Here is a 15110-nt window from a genome sequence, read left to right as displayed (position 1 = left end):
GTCTGTCAGACTGGCAGGCACACTTCTCATCGTGCTGCATGAGTCCTTTTCTGTACACCAGCCATACACATGTCAATAAATCAGATGCGATATGACAAGAGCTCGGTCATAGCCAATGATTCAGAGACACGACCTTTGAATACTAATAGGTGAGGCGGGGTTTTGTGCCTGAGAGTCAAAAAGCAGGGAAAATTGATTGAGGGTTTCTGCAGTGAGGTGATTGGCTGGAGCACTACTGGCGCGAGGTATTGTAAAGTTTAGAGCCAGAGGAAACTGACGATCACTGAAGTGTTTATTTTGTTGAGCTATTCAGTGACACATCAGACCCGATCTGATACGTTATGTCAGCGAAGGCATCGATGGACGAGCAACAAATGTGTCCGTGAACAGCTTTTAAAGTGACGCGCGCCACTTCCCACCAGCTGCAGTTTAGCTAGCTTAGCTGCTAGCTGCCAGGGCTCTGAGTCAACGGTAAACATGAGCTCCTCAAGGGAGATAAAACGTAAGTATCCACTCGCTCTTACGTTCATTTCAAGTGTGTCTCTGTGTTTACGGTGCTGTGCATGGCAAAACTTTTAATGTGTGATTACTACGTGTACAGAGCTGCACAAAGCAAAGAGCAAGGCGCAGAGCAGCAGCAACTTAAAAGAGGAAGCTAGCATCTGCAATCAGCTTGGAGAGCTGCTGTCCAGAAATGGTAAGTGGTTCATAATAACAAGCTAATGATCACAGCATTCTACTGATTGTTCAAATAAGAAATGTATATTGTACAATAGGCATGGACTTGTGTATCTGCAGATAGACATGGCTCCTTTTAATTCAGCCTGTGTGCATTTACAAAATTAATAGACATAATAAAAGCCATGCTTGCTCACTGATTTCTCTCTTAGTGTGCACATGTTTAAAGATCCTCTGCACACATGGATCAGTGCATAGAAAAAAAATCCCAAATGTGTGGCTGACATGGTTTTTGCAGGAAGATGTATAATTTCCAAATTAAGATTCTTCAAATGGCCTCTTTTTCCATCTCCAGAGTATATTGATATGCAGTTACTTGTCAACTGTCTGCAGCTTTAGTATATGTCCACTGGATGCTTCAAGTTTCCACATCAGACTCACAAATAATCATATTTCAGCGAGCATAGAGAAAAATCTAAGCTGTTATAGCAGCTGATGTGAAAACAGCCAACTAGTTTTGAGCTCTGCAGATACATCATTCAGCACAGTCAAGTTCAGGCATTCAGCCGTAGCAGCATGAAGAAAAACATATTTTTGCTGTCGTAAACTGTTCATCGTCCGCATCCCTGCAATTCTTGAATGATATCATTTTTCTCTGTCCTGCTTTTTGTGTATGCCACATGCGCATTTGTCCTTGTGTATCCCAGGTGACTACAAGGCTGCCATCAGCGAGCACCAGGAGGAGTTGGCTCTCTCCGAGGTGCTGAACGACGTGATTGGACGAGCTGTGGCCAACCGTAAGATAGGAGAGTGCTACGCAGAGATGGGCAAGTTCGATGCTGCTTTGAAAGTGAGTCGATTGGAGTGCTTTTAATAAAGATTTCACTTTTGGTGATAAAACCCAATTCTTCAAGATCTTTGAGTTGGTACGATAGTGATTCACTCTGCAAGAATGTTACCAAAGCGTTTTACGTGGTTGTGTGTATGTTTCCTCTTCAGCACCAGCGGCGTCACCTCGACCTAGCTCGCTCTGTCCGAGATCATGCTGAGGAGCAAAGAGCACTGGCCACTATCGGTCGAACCTACCTCTTCCGTTACGAGTCGGACCAATCAAGGAAGAGTTTAGAGCAAGCGGAGGAAGCCTTCAAGAAGAGCCTGGCCATTGTGGATGACTGTCTGGAAGGTCTGCTTGTTTGTATCCTCTGGGATATTATTAAGCCTTTCAAATTGTACTAGCGCTATCAAGTTTTTGTATTACCTGTTCGCTCTACATTTTTTTTCCTTTCTCTCACCTCTAGGTAATGTGTCAGCGCGAGAGATTAGCGAGATGAAAGCACGCCTCTTCCTCAATCTCGGTCTGGTGTGTGATCATCTGGGCGAGCCCAAGCGTTGCAGCGAGTTTATCCGACGTAGCGTCTTTATCGCAGAGTAAGAACATCCTAAACTACTTTATCTCAATGTCGAATCTCAGGAAGGGGCATGCCTAATGACACATACAGTAGGTGCACTTTATCAGTCAAAGGCTTCCTGTTATTGCTAACTGTGGTTTCTGCATTCTTATCCGGTAAAGGAAGAGTCAGCTGCTGGAGGATCTCTATCGTGCAAACTTTAACCTGGGCAACATCTACTTCCGCAACGAGCAAAAGTCCAATGCCGTGCGCTGCCTTGAACAGGCCAAAGAGTGTGCGAGGAAGATTAAAGACAAGTTCAGCGAGAGCGAGTGTTTCCACTGCATTGGCAAGGTATGACCTCGCTCTTGAGGACGCGCTAGTGAAGATATTCCATCTGTGATCATATTTTGGAACTCCTCCATGACGTTCATCCACAGGTGCAGCTTTCTCTGGGTGATTTTGTGGCGGCTAGACGATCTCTGAAGGAAGCTCTCAAGCTGGGTTCCCAGCAGCCTCTGGACAGGCAGGCTGTGAAGAAAAATTTCAAATATGGTAATTTATTTTCTTTTATCTGCTCAGTCTTGTTGATTATTTGTATTTAGTCAAAAGTATTTTTTTTTTTTCAACAAGGCAGCAGAGTTGATGTTTTGTTTCAATTGCCACAGCGGACAGGGGCTGCAAATTAGAGGAAGAGCTCGGGGAGGATCAGGGCAAAGGACCGAGCTCCCATCAGGCTGTGGGGCTTGCAGAGCAGCTGGGAGACCTTTACTCTAAGGTTGGCTGCTACAGCAAAGCTCTGGATGCATATCAAGCTCAGGTAAAACAAGTTTACTTTTAGCACCTGAAATTGACTGCGTTTTAGCTCGTCTTCAGTGTTTATTCACAGTATGTCACCACAATCCATCATGTTAATCTCTGTTGTCTATGTGGTGTAGCTAAGGGGGGCTGAGGCGTTGGGAAAGCCTGCCAGGGAGCTGGCTGTCATCCACGTGTCCCTGGCTGTGACTTACACAGACCTGAGACAGCACAGCAAGGCGGTGGAGCACTACAGACAGGAGCTGGCTTTACGACAGGGTAGCTCGTCTGAGGTATCTATGTACACGCTGTATCTCACATCACCTTCTTTCTGGGCAGCATATCGATTTTTCTTAGACACTTTTAGTGCATCAAAAAAGAAATCCTGAATATATAGAGAGATAAACGTTGCGTATCACAATATAGCATAAAAAATACTGTGATAATATTTTAAAGGATCTTGACAGGTTGTTTATAAATGTAAATAAAACCCTTTTTATGTGTCTGTATCAGGAGTGCAACACTTGGCTGAACATCGCAACAGCTCAGGAGGAGAGCGGCTGTTCTGTGGACGATATAGACGGCAGCTACAGCGAAGCCTCACGCTGCGCTCAAAAGTCTGGGCAGGCCAGGCTACAGGTGAGCATGAACAAGCGTCTGAAAGTTGCCAATGCCTCCTATAGAATAATACTGTGATCACTATGCAGAGACTTCAGACGTCTGAGCATCGGATGCTGTGTATGGCCGCCCACAGAAACGTGTGTTGAGGCTGTGGCTGGCGTCCCAGAGACGGTGTTGCTCATCTACGGCAGATGACACCGAGGCGAGGCTGCAGGAGCTGTGTGCTGCCGAGGGATGGAGTCCAGACAGGAGCGATGGTGAGGAGGACGAAGAGGAGGAGATGGAGAACAGTGAAACTCTGGACGATAGTGACGTCGTCCTCTCAGACTCAGGTAGACATTCTGCCCCACGGGTGTCTTTAGACAGATCTCTAATATTTAAGTTATATCATGTTTGCCTTGTGTGATTTTTTTTTTTTTTCTTTTCTTTTCTTTTTTTGCAGATGATGATTTGGAGGGTTATGACAAGACGGTATCAGGAAGGAGAAAAGCAGGAAGGGTGAGTCACGCATCAGTCACTTCTCATCTTTGTTTTCCATGTACGTCTTCAGTGTTTCACCCTCGGCTATTATTATATCGATTTGCTGCTTTAGTGGAACAAGAGGAACGAGAAGGGCGAGACATCCCTGCACAGAGCGTGCATAGATGGCAACCTGAGGCAGGTTCAGTATCTGGTGGAACAGGTAGGAAAACATTTGTGGTTTCAAAATGTACTGCATTTTTTTTTTTCATTGGTTAATGTGCAAAATCGAGACACCAAGATAATTAACTTCACCTACTTGTCTGTGTGTCAGGGTCACCCGGTGAACCCCAGGGACTACTGTGGCTGGACTCCCCTCCACGAGGCCAGCAACCACGGCCACTATGGTAACTAAATTCACTCCTTTAGTCTCGTTTAATTGTTGCTGTGTGAAAATGAAACCACCTCTTTCATCCTTTTGTCTCCTTTTTGTCGCTCTCTCATCCAGACGTTGTAGCCTTGCTGCTGGAGCGTGGCGCTAACATCAACGATCCCGGCGGCCCCTTATGTGAGGGGGTGACTCCTCTCCACGATGCCCTCGCTTGTGGCAACCTCAGAGTCGCCAGGCTCTTAGTGGAACGAGGGGCTTCTGTCACCCTGCGCAACTCCAAGGTAGGTGGGAATGTCGAAGCATGTCACAACTCGATGTTTGTTTGGTTTTACGCAGAAATTAATTTATTTTTAACTTAGACCAGCAAGGTCCAATGATAAGTTTGAAAAATATCACATATATTCACCTCAGATGAGGTTAAATCACGACAGCTAATATTGTAATCACCCCGGCTCCCTGGCATCTATAAATCGGGTCCAAATAGGACTAACATGTGCATCTGTCTCTTTCTTTCACCTTCCTCAGGGTCTAACCGCCATGGACACCCTCCGTCAGTGGCAGAGGACGTACAGCAGAGAGTTGGACCAGGAGACCAAGCAGGAGTGCGTCGCTACAGAGAGACTGCTGAGGAAGGCGCTCACGGGGGGAGGTGAGGCTTTTTCATCGTCGTAGAAGTTTATCCTCTGTTCGCCTTTTTAAACATCCTTTGAAACCCTCTTCTTCCCCACTTATCTCTGACTAACACAGTGCCGGCTGCTCCAGCCCCAGCCAAGCCTTTCGATGCCCTGCAGGACAGCCAGCTGTTTGATGCTGAGAACTCGGAGCCGCTGTTGTCCTCTGGAGGGGGCTGTTCCTCCAGCCAAGACTGGCACCGCGCCAGGAACTCAGAGGTGAAGGCAGTACCTGCCAGCCCCAAACGGTGGCAGAGCCATGGCTCAACACAGCGCCACAGAGCCAGAGGAACAGAGGCTGCTGTCCTGTATGGGGTAAACATAATTACTCCTTACAAATTCATTAGGATTATAAAAACTCTTTGTTTAGGATCCTCTAAAATAACAATTACATGTTTTCATGTGTACAAATTTCTTAGAACAACTGCAGCTCCTCAGATGACAGCGACACTGAATGCCCGGTCAGTCCTCTCCGCCCCGTCCGCCCCAGAAGCAGTTTCCCAGCAGCCCCGAGTCAACAGGAAGCTCCCCCAAGCAGGGAAACCAACTCCATCCCAAACTCAGGTCGGGAAAATGTCAGGGAGGCTCCTGTGCCGTCTGTCTTTGCGCGAGAAGAGTACCAAAGCGCCATCCGGGGCTTAGGCAGCGCCAAAAGTCGTCTCCAGGGTCTGACGCAGCCTCAGTTCTCCAGCACACCTGCTGTTTCAGCCAGCAACAAATCGGCTCTGGTACCTGAGGAGGAATATCTGGCAGATGACTGGCTGGAGGACGACTTGGAGGAACTCCAGCCGAAGAAGAAGAGGAGGCTTCGAGAGGAACAGAATGGGTTTAGAGGGGAGGGCACAGCCTCGTCGTCGACAGCAAGAGGTCAACACATGCACTTAACCTCTGACTCGACCTCCAGAGGTAATGATTTCCCTCTCTTAATCTATTTTGCCCCACATTTCTTTGTTTGTGTCACTTACATTTTGCTCTTCTTCTACTTCAGGCTCTGCAGTTCCATCCTCTTCCAGCAGGGGTCTCTCTCTGAAAAAGAACAGCTCTCAGAGGCCTCACCAGGTCAAGATGACTCAAATGCCGGGGATGGTCAGGTTGGGCCGACGAGAGGTCAACAGGTCACACAGCCCCACAGTTACAGATGATGAGGACATGAGACCGGAGACGCCTCCGCCTCCACAAGTACACATGCAGGTCAGGAGAAATCTTTGCACCTTAAACTTTATCTTGAAGGAGTCACATCTGGAGAAATGCACGTGAAAACAGTATTTCTTGCCTTGGAAGAAGAGAAAGCTAATGTTCCTTAGTAAGGCCTAATTTCCAGTTCAAAAGAGTCAAAATTTCAGAGATTTCACATTACTGGTGCAGCGTTGACATCTGCCAGACAGTTATTAATATCACTGGGAGCTGGAACTGGAACACCATTTTTCAGGGATCTGTCGTCTTTCTTGATTAACTTCACACAGTGATGAATGTGGTGGTAAATGTGAGCGAGGCGATCAAGAAAGTAGCCTGATCACCAGCTTATCTTGGATCTAAACCGCTTTTGTGTATTTTACATCACAGTTTTGCATCCGTCACAACGCACAGTTTGTGTTTCAACATTTGCAGAACTTTGTCTTGATTTACTTTCAGGATTTTGAGTCATCTTTAGGACTGATTCACTGATTTTGGTGAAACTGGATTATGTTTTATGGAGAAAGTATGATCTGGGAGCTGCTCATAGACATGTCCTAGTCTTTATAGAGTGTCCATGGCGTGGAGCCCAATGCACATTTAGCACTATTGGCTCCTGCAAATCTGTGACAAGTCCTCCTCTTGCTGCCTGTTTGCCTGCTGAAGCAATTTGAAACCTTACAAACAAACGTACCATCTTTTATTATCTTGTACATTCCTCATTAAAATGTTGCGCAGACAATGCCACAGTAGGTCTGTCTGAGATTTGTGTGCATTATGCAAGTGGCTGCTCTTGCAGCCTGGAGCTGCACGCCTCGAGCATCACGAGGAGCGGGCTACAGATGCCCATGAGGCCCCAGTTTGTTTTGTTTTGTTCGCTTGTTAAACCATTTTCAAACTTCTGTGGACCGAACCAAGCTGTCTCAAATGACAACACTCTTAGATTACGTGCAGCTCCAACATACAACCCTTTTGGTAATTGTGGAAACCCCCTTTAAAGAAGCCAATCCATTTTGCTTTTATGTATTTTATTTTATTGATTTTTTTTACTTGTAAATGTATTTCAGCCTCCAGCTCAAACCTTTGCTGCTCCCATGCCTACATCACTGCCTCCACCAATCAGAATGAGGGTCAGAGTTCAGGAGGATGTTTTTCTCATTCCAGTTCCTCAGAGGTTGGTATACTTTTATATACAGTATGTCATGCTATTTATCTGAATGAATGATGTCTTTTTTTCCTTCTATACTGCTGCTAAACCAATTCTGATTGGTGCATTCTGCCTCAACAGCAGCACCACTGATGTGCTTTTTTAGATTTTTTATTTTTTTTTAACCACTGGATTTACTGTTTTACCCTAAGCACCACACTGTTGTTTTTACATGTTTACCCTTATCCTCATTGCACTGTGCTCCAGTGAGGCTGACACCTGCACCGTGTCGTGGCTGTGTGAGCAGGCCGCTCAGCGTTACTACCAGAAATGTGGCCTCCTGCCTCGCCTGTCTCTGCAGAAGGAAGGCGCTCTGCTCTCCCCGCAAGACCTGCTGCTGGCAGTCCTGCACACCAACGAAGAGGTGAGGACGGGCATTAGGAAAAGGGCCTCACATGTTGTGCAATTAGTGAACTTCATCAGGGCAGAAGTCGGGCTGCAACTAACGATTGTTTTCATTATCAGTAAATCCTGCCGATCAAGTCTATAGTATATCATAAAAAATGGTGAAAACACTCATCACAATCCTCGATTTGCTTTTGTGTCCAACCAACAGTCCAAAACCCCCAAAGTGTCTCGGCACTTTTGCTTGAAAAATGGTTGAAGTGATTAATCGGTTATCAAAATAGTTTGCAATGTTTTTGTTGTTGTGTCTTAGGTCCTGGCTGAGGTTTGCTCCTGGGATCTCCCTCCTCTCCCTGAGCGCTACAAGAAGGCCTGTCAGAGCCTGGCAGTGGGTGAGCAACACACACAAACGCACCCGAACGCAGACACGCACATTCTGACAACCCATCCTGGAGCATAGCATCTCTGTATCACCCTGCAGTTGAGAACAAGCGCGTCACCCGGCTGTGCGAGGCGCAGGACGGGAGCTCCTCGGTGTCCGTGTGCGGCCTCAGCCTGGACCCCTCCTCCCTCAACCCGCTCCTGCGTGCTCTAAAACTTCAGGCCAGCCTCACCGAGCTGCGCATTTCTGGCAACCGTCTCCACGATGCGCTTCTTCCTGAGCTGGTTGCCACCGCGATCACCATGCCTCGGCTTCGGCTGCTGGACGTTTCCGCCTGTCAGATTACAGGGGAAGGGCTGGAGAAGGCTGTGAATGCTTTGAAGGGACAGAGCCATCCGGCGTTTCCGGTAGGTCGTGCATGTTTTTATATGCAGCGATTTTGTGGCTGCCAGCGTCAAAAGAGAAACTCAGAGGATAAACCTTACACCACTTGTGTGACTGTGATTGAGGCTGCCAGCACATTTGGAGTTGATTCATGTCAGTGGGACTTCCTGGCCACTCAATTTGGATTTTGAAAGTGTGTTTTGCATCAAACGCAACCCGACACAAGAGGACGATGTTAAATCAAGAGTTAGAGTCACAATCGGAGTTGATGGGCGCAATCTATGCTGCTACTAGTAGAGCAGTATGGACGAGAACGCATAGAAAAACAGCCCGTGGATGGTTATTTGAGGGAGACATCAGCAAATTCACACTGCCACTTTAAAAAATACAGTGTACCTGTTGTTGTGTACTGGTTACTAATGCCTAAACATGGCTTTGACGAAGTGTGAACACAGCTCCTCCCAGGTCACACTGGGAGGAGCTGTCACAACCCACAGCATTTCAAAACCATGCATGTTTTACTGTCACATCTGAGAGTCATAGGCTGCCCATTTTAAAGGGCAATTCCAATGTTTTTAAAATTAGCGTCTTAATGACTAAATGGGTGCAAACAGTTTTTGGAAATTGCTCCATTAGATTGCCTCCGCTGGCTACGAAATGGACCGTAGTGTGGGGCAAACTGCAGCCACTTTGTGTTTAATGCGTGACACAACCTGTTAAAACACCAAACTTAAAAAATATCACAAACTGAATAGCAGCAATGTGAAGTATAATAACTCTTGCTATCAGAAGAGTCTGGTGGCTTTGAACAGAGCAATATAGCAGATCTTTCTGTCTGTCCGTCCTTTTCATAATGTTGTCAAAGACTTAGAGTAACAATCTGAGCCTGCTAGTACCAAAAGGAAACTCTTTGGGGGACGTAGCTTTCATTATGGATTACGGTACAGCTATTGCAAACCATCAGGCACTGTAGGCACTGTAATATTTTTAAAAAGAGTCCAGGTTTTAAAAATCCTTGAATCATGCCTTAATATGAATGCAATTTAACAGAACAATATTGCTGTTTGTGGACTCTTCTCACAGTGTCTGGAGGAGCTCGACCTCAGCATGAACCCGCTGGGTGACCTTGTGTCAGAGTCCCTGTCCTGTCTGCTGTCCTGCTGCCCTCTGTTAGCCAGGCTCTCTCTGCAGGCCTGCGGCCTCACGGCTCGCTTCCTACAGCAGCATCGACTGCTGCTGGCCAGCGCTCTGACAGGTGATGCCCGAACAGGCTGAGTCTGTGCTTATTTTAACTGAAATGTCACTTAATGTTTAAATAAGGTGATGTGTGTCAGCCTCAGTGTCCTGATAATCAAGTCCCTGTTTTATTGATAGAGCTATTTTGAGTTTAACAAACAGGAAGTGTCAGGATTTCTAATTTGCTAGAAAGGAGATTTAGATGCAGCACAGACTATCCCAGCTTTTAAAAGATGTTTTAGGCTTTAAAATGAGTAAATAAATATGTTAATATCCTCTGATCCTTCAGGAACAGGACACCTGAAGTCAGTGTGTCTGTCCCACAATGCACTGGGCTCCACTGGCTTTGAGCTGGTGTTGAAGACTCTCCCTCTCCACTGTCTCACACACCTGGATCTGTCCGCCGTGCGCAAAGGTCCTGCTGATTACCTGCAGCTGGAACACCTCACCAATGTCCTGTCGCAGGTACACACACCAATCATGTTCTGCACACAAACAGTTTATTACAAATGCCATTCAGAGCAAGCAAATTAAAGCATTCTTCTCCTCGTAGGACGAGTGTTCGGTGACTCACCTGAGTCTGGCAGCAAACGGGTTGACGGACAGCACTGTAGCCAGCTTGGCCAGGTGTGTGTGTGTGTGTGTGTTTGTGTGTGCGTGTCTGTGTGTGTGTGTTTGTGAATATTTGCATGCATACGATTTCAATAAATCTAAGGTTTTTTTTAAAGAATCATAATATAGTGATGATGTTAACCTTGTCTTATTTGGGTGATTAGAATCATTTCATGTACTCTACATTAATACAAAGCCAAGAGCTATTTTTCACTCTATGATTTGAAGTTAAAGTTGTTTGGTTTGCTGTCATCAGTTTGTCTGTTTTAACTTTTCGGACTTCCAGGTGCCTGCCGTCATGTACAACTCTGGTGAGTCTGAACTTATCGGGAAACCCGTCCGTGACGTCAGCGGGGCTTCACAACATCCTCAACTCCCTCAGAGAGGCTCGTCGACCTTTGACCCTACTCAACCTTCAAGGTACGTGTGTGTGTATACACCATACGCAACGGTTAGATTCACAAGCTATGTTTCAATCTAATTGTAAGTCACCTCTGTGCTGTATCCTCCCGTCTTCAAACTGTCCTCATTCTGACCCTGTTACACCTTTAATCATTCATGCCAGTAAGTTTAATTGAATTCGAGTATGATACATCATAGATGTGTACTTCATAAAAGGCGTTCCCCCTCGATCTTTTTGTTTTCGCCGTTGTAAAAGAAAGACCAGTGGGAGAATCAAGCATTCACTTTGAATTCCTGCTTCTCGCTTCGCCTTCAGGTTGTCAGGTGTCCGGCCCCTGGGACACCGCAGGCCTTGACGGATTGTCAGAGCTTGTCCAGGATCTCCGTCTTTGCTCCCAGGGACTCAACAAGCTGGATCGGGAGGCCCTGAAGCAGAGCTGGGACAGCGGCCGGTCATGTGGGCGCCTCATGGACCGAAACAGCAAGTGCCTGCTGTCCGCTGTGGCCCCCTCATGAAGAGGGAGCAATGAAACGAGACGATCTTCATCATGACACTAAATCTGAGCCAGGTGACATTTATAATGATGGTGCTACTCTCTTTTTTTTTTTTTTTTTTTTTTTAAGGTTGTCATCAGTAAGCAGTGATCGCTCGAGGCCATGCAATTAAAACAAGGACATTCTGTGTAAATAGCTTTTATGTTTCATGTGTCTTGTACGCCTTATTTATGTGTATGTGTGACAGTTTGATGTGTTAGCAGTGTGCTTTTGTCATGCTGCACATTTTTTCCTCAACTCGCTGAATTATTAAAAAAAAGAATGTAATTAAAGTAAACATTTTTCATCTGTTACAGATTTTTTTTCTGTTTTTTTTTTTTAACATGCATCACTGCTGACTATCAGCTTGTGGCTACAGCAAGGTTTAAAGACCAAATGTGGTCAAATGTGCTGAAGAAGGGGTAGGGCTCATTGTTGCCCACTTCCGTCCTCAAAACATTCTCAATATGCAGCCCTGTCTTCTCGGGTTTTGCACTGAACTCGATCTCACAGATGCAGTACTTTTTCAGTCAATCTTGAAGCACAAAGTCGGCACTATGGGAGGAAAAATTTGATCATTTTCATTTTAATATCGGCAGATAACATGCAACCTGAAATTTAACGTGAAGCTTGAAACTAAAAGCTTTAAGATTGAATTATGTCTGTAGCTTAGCTAATTTCTAATGAAATGGAAATCCCTGATGATTGAGATCTTTTCTAAAAACCTGTTAAAGTCAAAATGGTCCCCGGGTTAAAATAACTACTTTAACTTCAGTTATGTACGTGACGTCACTTTACATTCGTGACTTTGATTAACTGACTGTTGATCTGTGGTTTCACACTGAACGCCAACAGTGTTCAGCCAAAACGTCTGTCCCCAACCGCCTCCATGTGTGGACCTTGTCACTCACTATATTTAATCCCACTTTGTGTTTACTGCTAAGATATTATGTGTAAATGTTCCATCTTGAAGGTGTTCTTGTTAAAATTCAGCCACTTAAACTTTAAGTTTAACGCTGTCGTTTGAATCTCCTGCACCCTCAAGTGATAACCAGTTTACTTACTTACTTACTTACTTACTACTTACGCTAACATCAAGATCTAGATATTTTTTAAGAATCATTTGTATACATGTTTTCAATATAACCATTAATATAGGCGCCTTTTAGCTGCCCTATATAGTTTCACTTCATATTAAATAAACCCTTGCGTCTGCGCTATTAAAAAGAATAAAACTAAGAATATTACATTTATATATTTTGTTAATGTCAACAAATCCAATCAAACATCCAAATCTAACAATATGTTAGTTCCAGCAATGCTGTGGCCATGTCTGTGGCCCCCAAAACCAGAGGCTGTCACATGTCACAAATGTTTCCTAAAACAGCGAGGCGCCAAAGATTTCAGCTCATGTGACTGCAACAGGGGAAAATGGAAAATGTTTTATTTTATAGAGTCTTTTTTCAGAGTCCTTTTTACAGTGGCTTATTTCTACTGTAGTTAAAGATCAAGGGACTACAGTGAGACATTCCCACATGTATGTTCTACTTCACACAAACTCCAAATAATGGTTTTACCTTTATCATTGCTTCTTGGTACTGGTACCCAGCAACATCCTGTCAGAGGGTAGTTAGTGGTTAATGGTTGTTGCCTTTCACTTTCTTTCTGACTTGCTTTTTTCTTTCAGCCTGAGTGAACGTTTTCTTGCTTTTACCGATCACCTGCTGGACAGACATCCCATGTCACCCATCGGCCCATCTTTAAAAGCTCCAAACCGCAAGTAGAAGGTTCAGCTCCTCATTTTTTTTCTTATTTGTGCTGCATGTATTTTGCGGTTTCCTTTTGAAAATAACCACAAAGACTTGTACATATGAATTGATTCAGCAACCGCCCCTGTTGTGTGTCAGCTCTGGCATCACACCATCAACATGGTGTTATTCATATCGAACACTTTGATTCTCTACCTTCCATACTGCCGCTGTCCTTCTTTTAAAACATCAAGTGCTCATGAAAAAATCTTGTTAGCTTTTTTTGATAACATTTTAAAGGTTTTTTTTGAAAGGTCTGTTAAGAAGAAGTTTCAAAGTTAATCACTAAAATGTGAATTTATGAGATTCAAATGGAAGTACGTATTGCATTTAGTTAAACTAACACATTGTCCGGTCAGACAAACAATGGGCATAAAAAGAAACAAAATGATATCGTCTGTACAGATACAGAACTAGACTTTATCTTTACAGACATGGCAAAATAGATACCAAACGGACTTGCCACAAAGTAAATGCAGTGATGAATAGATGGCTGACAGAGATATGTCATTTCTGCTGCTAGTCTTCTTTCAATCAAAATAAATACGAAGTGTGGGATCAGAGGAGATGTCCTCTTTGATAGACAGCCACCATTGCTGATGCCAATCTATCTACTTGTCTCAGGTGGAAATAGTTATGGATAAGGTGGAATATGTGAAAGTTTCATTTCACATTATATTTAGTATCATTTAGTATTGTTCACTTTCCCCCTCACTCTCTGACGTATGATCTGATGTCTTCCCTAAAACGACAGCGTCGTGCAACCAAATGAAATGCACCATTTACACGTTTCAGATTTCTCTGGGGTTTTTTTTAAAAACATTTTTGTAAAAGTTTAGGATAATAAATACACAACTCAACAAAATATTTAAATGCTTTGAGTAATTTAATGCAGAAATGTTACATGTTACATGTACGATTGCCTTTAATCAGAAGCATGCTGAGTGTTTGGTCAGTCTGTGACCACAGAGTTTTGTTTTTCTTGCAAAGTATGGGCAAACAATGCACACAATCTCAGGGATAGTTGATCATTTCAAAGTTTGCATCTGCGTCGCTTCGGTAAAAGAGCAGGTTCACCCACTCCTTTGGCCTGAAGAGAAAAAGGGAAAGCTCAAAATAATTTGAATGTTATCCAGGATAAGAAAAGTTCTATATATATATTTGGAGCAAAAATTGAATCAAATATTGTTAGTATAAGTAAGGGAGTACATGTCATTAGGTCTGATGACTCACTTGCAGGCTCCGGTGTTGACACAGATCGTCCTCACGTCATCGGTGGTTGTGAGTTCCTCAATCAGTTCTCCGAGGTGCGCCTTCACAAATTTGTGGCACTTAGCCTTTAAAAGGCCGATCTCGTTGCAGATGGAATTCAATTTTGTTGTCACGCTCTGTAGAAATAAAAGAGAAAAAATGACTTTGTATGTATAGATCTTTTCACAGCGCCTCCCACCATCAGTCTTGGAGACATCTTATTTTACCTCTGCGGTGACGTTTGGTCCAATGACTTTCTTCACCTTCTTTAAGGCCCACTTGCACGCCCAGCAAATGCCTGGAATCTGCACATACAGGTGACACCTACATTAAATACTAAGATAAGATAGATAAGATGTTCCTTTATTGATCCCAGAGAAATGTCACTGGTAACGCAGCAGTAGTACAGAGGGAAATAAGTACCAGCACAGGATTAAGTGTCAAAAAATAGAGACAATAATGAAGAGATACTGGAAAAAAATATGTCAAATAGCTATTTGAATAAAGATATAATAAAAACTATTAGAATAAAGATAAACATACTATACACAGTAGCTGCCTTTGTGGGTACATGACGTGTGCAAATGTGGTAAATGTGCCTGTGAAAATGTGCTATGTGCCAGGGTCCTGAGATTTAAATAACAACAATGTGGGGTTCAATAAGCACTTGTTAAACAGTAACTGGTTTATAACATAAAAAATATAGTTATAAGCAAATACTACTTACAGTATACTGCACTAGGCTGAGGGCCACCACCACAAAGTGTATT

At 44.1% G+C, this 15110-nt stretch overlaps 1 protein-coding gene across 1 annotated transcript; it reads left to right on the top strand.

The window, feature by feature from the left end:
- The first annotated feature begins 207 nt into the window (after window positions 1-207).
- On the top strand, window positions 208-11599 carry tonsl (tonsoku-like, DNA repair protein). The gene is made up of 28 exons (XM_037072695.1): window positions 208-502; window positions 602-697; window positions 1386-1528; window positions 1678-1861; window positions 1977-2106; window positions 2249-2420; window positions 2507-2621; window positions 2735-2886; window positions 3005-3157; window positions 3378-3503; window positions 3619-3817; window positions 3928-3983; window positions 4078-4167; window positions 4279-4351; window positions 4453-4616; window positions 4861-4984; window positions 5083-5321; window positions 5426-5912; window positions 5995-6197; window positions 7247-7353; window positions 7594-7750; window positions 8045-8123; window positions 8213-8520; window positions 9581-9752; window positions 10023-10198; window positions 10287-10360; window positions 10632-10765; window positions 11064-11599. Exons 1-28 carry the CDS (start codon window positions 478-480, stop codon window positions 11261-11263), a joined length of 4338 nt encoding a protein of 1445 aa, XP_036928590.1. The 5' UTR covers window positions 208-477; the 3' UTR covers window positions 11264-11599.
- Window positions 11600-15110: the final 3511 nt, after the last annotated feature.

Source organism: Acanthopagrus latus, chromosome 16 (assembly GCF_904848185.1).
Source record: "Acanthopagrus latus isolate v.2019 chromosome 16, fAcaLat1.1, whole genome shotgun sequence".
In the NCBI taxonomy this organism is placed as follows: Eukaryota; Metazoa; Chordata; class Actinopteri; order Spariformes; family Sparidae; genus Acanthopagrus; species Acanthopagrus latus.
The sequence above is the reverse complement of the archived record's forward strand: the minus strand, read 5'-3'. Positions and strand labels throughout refer to the sequence as shown.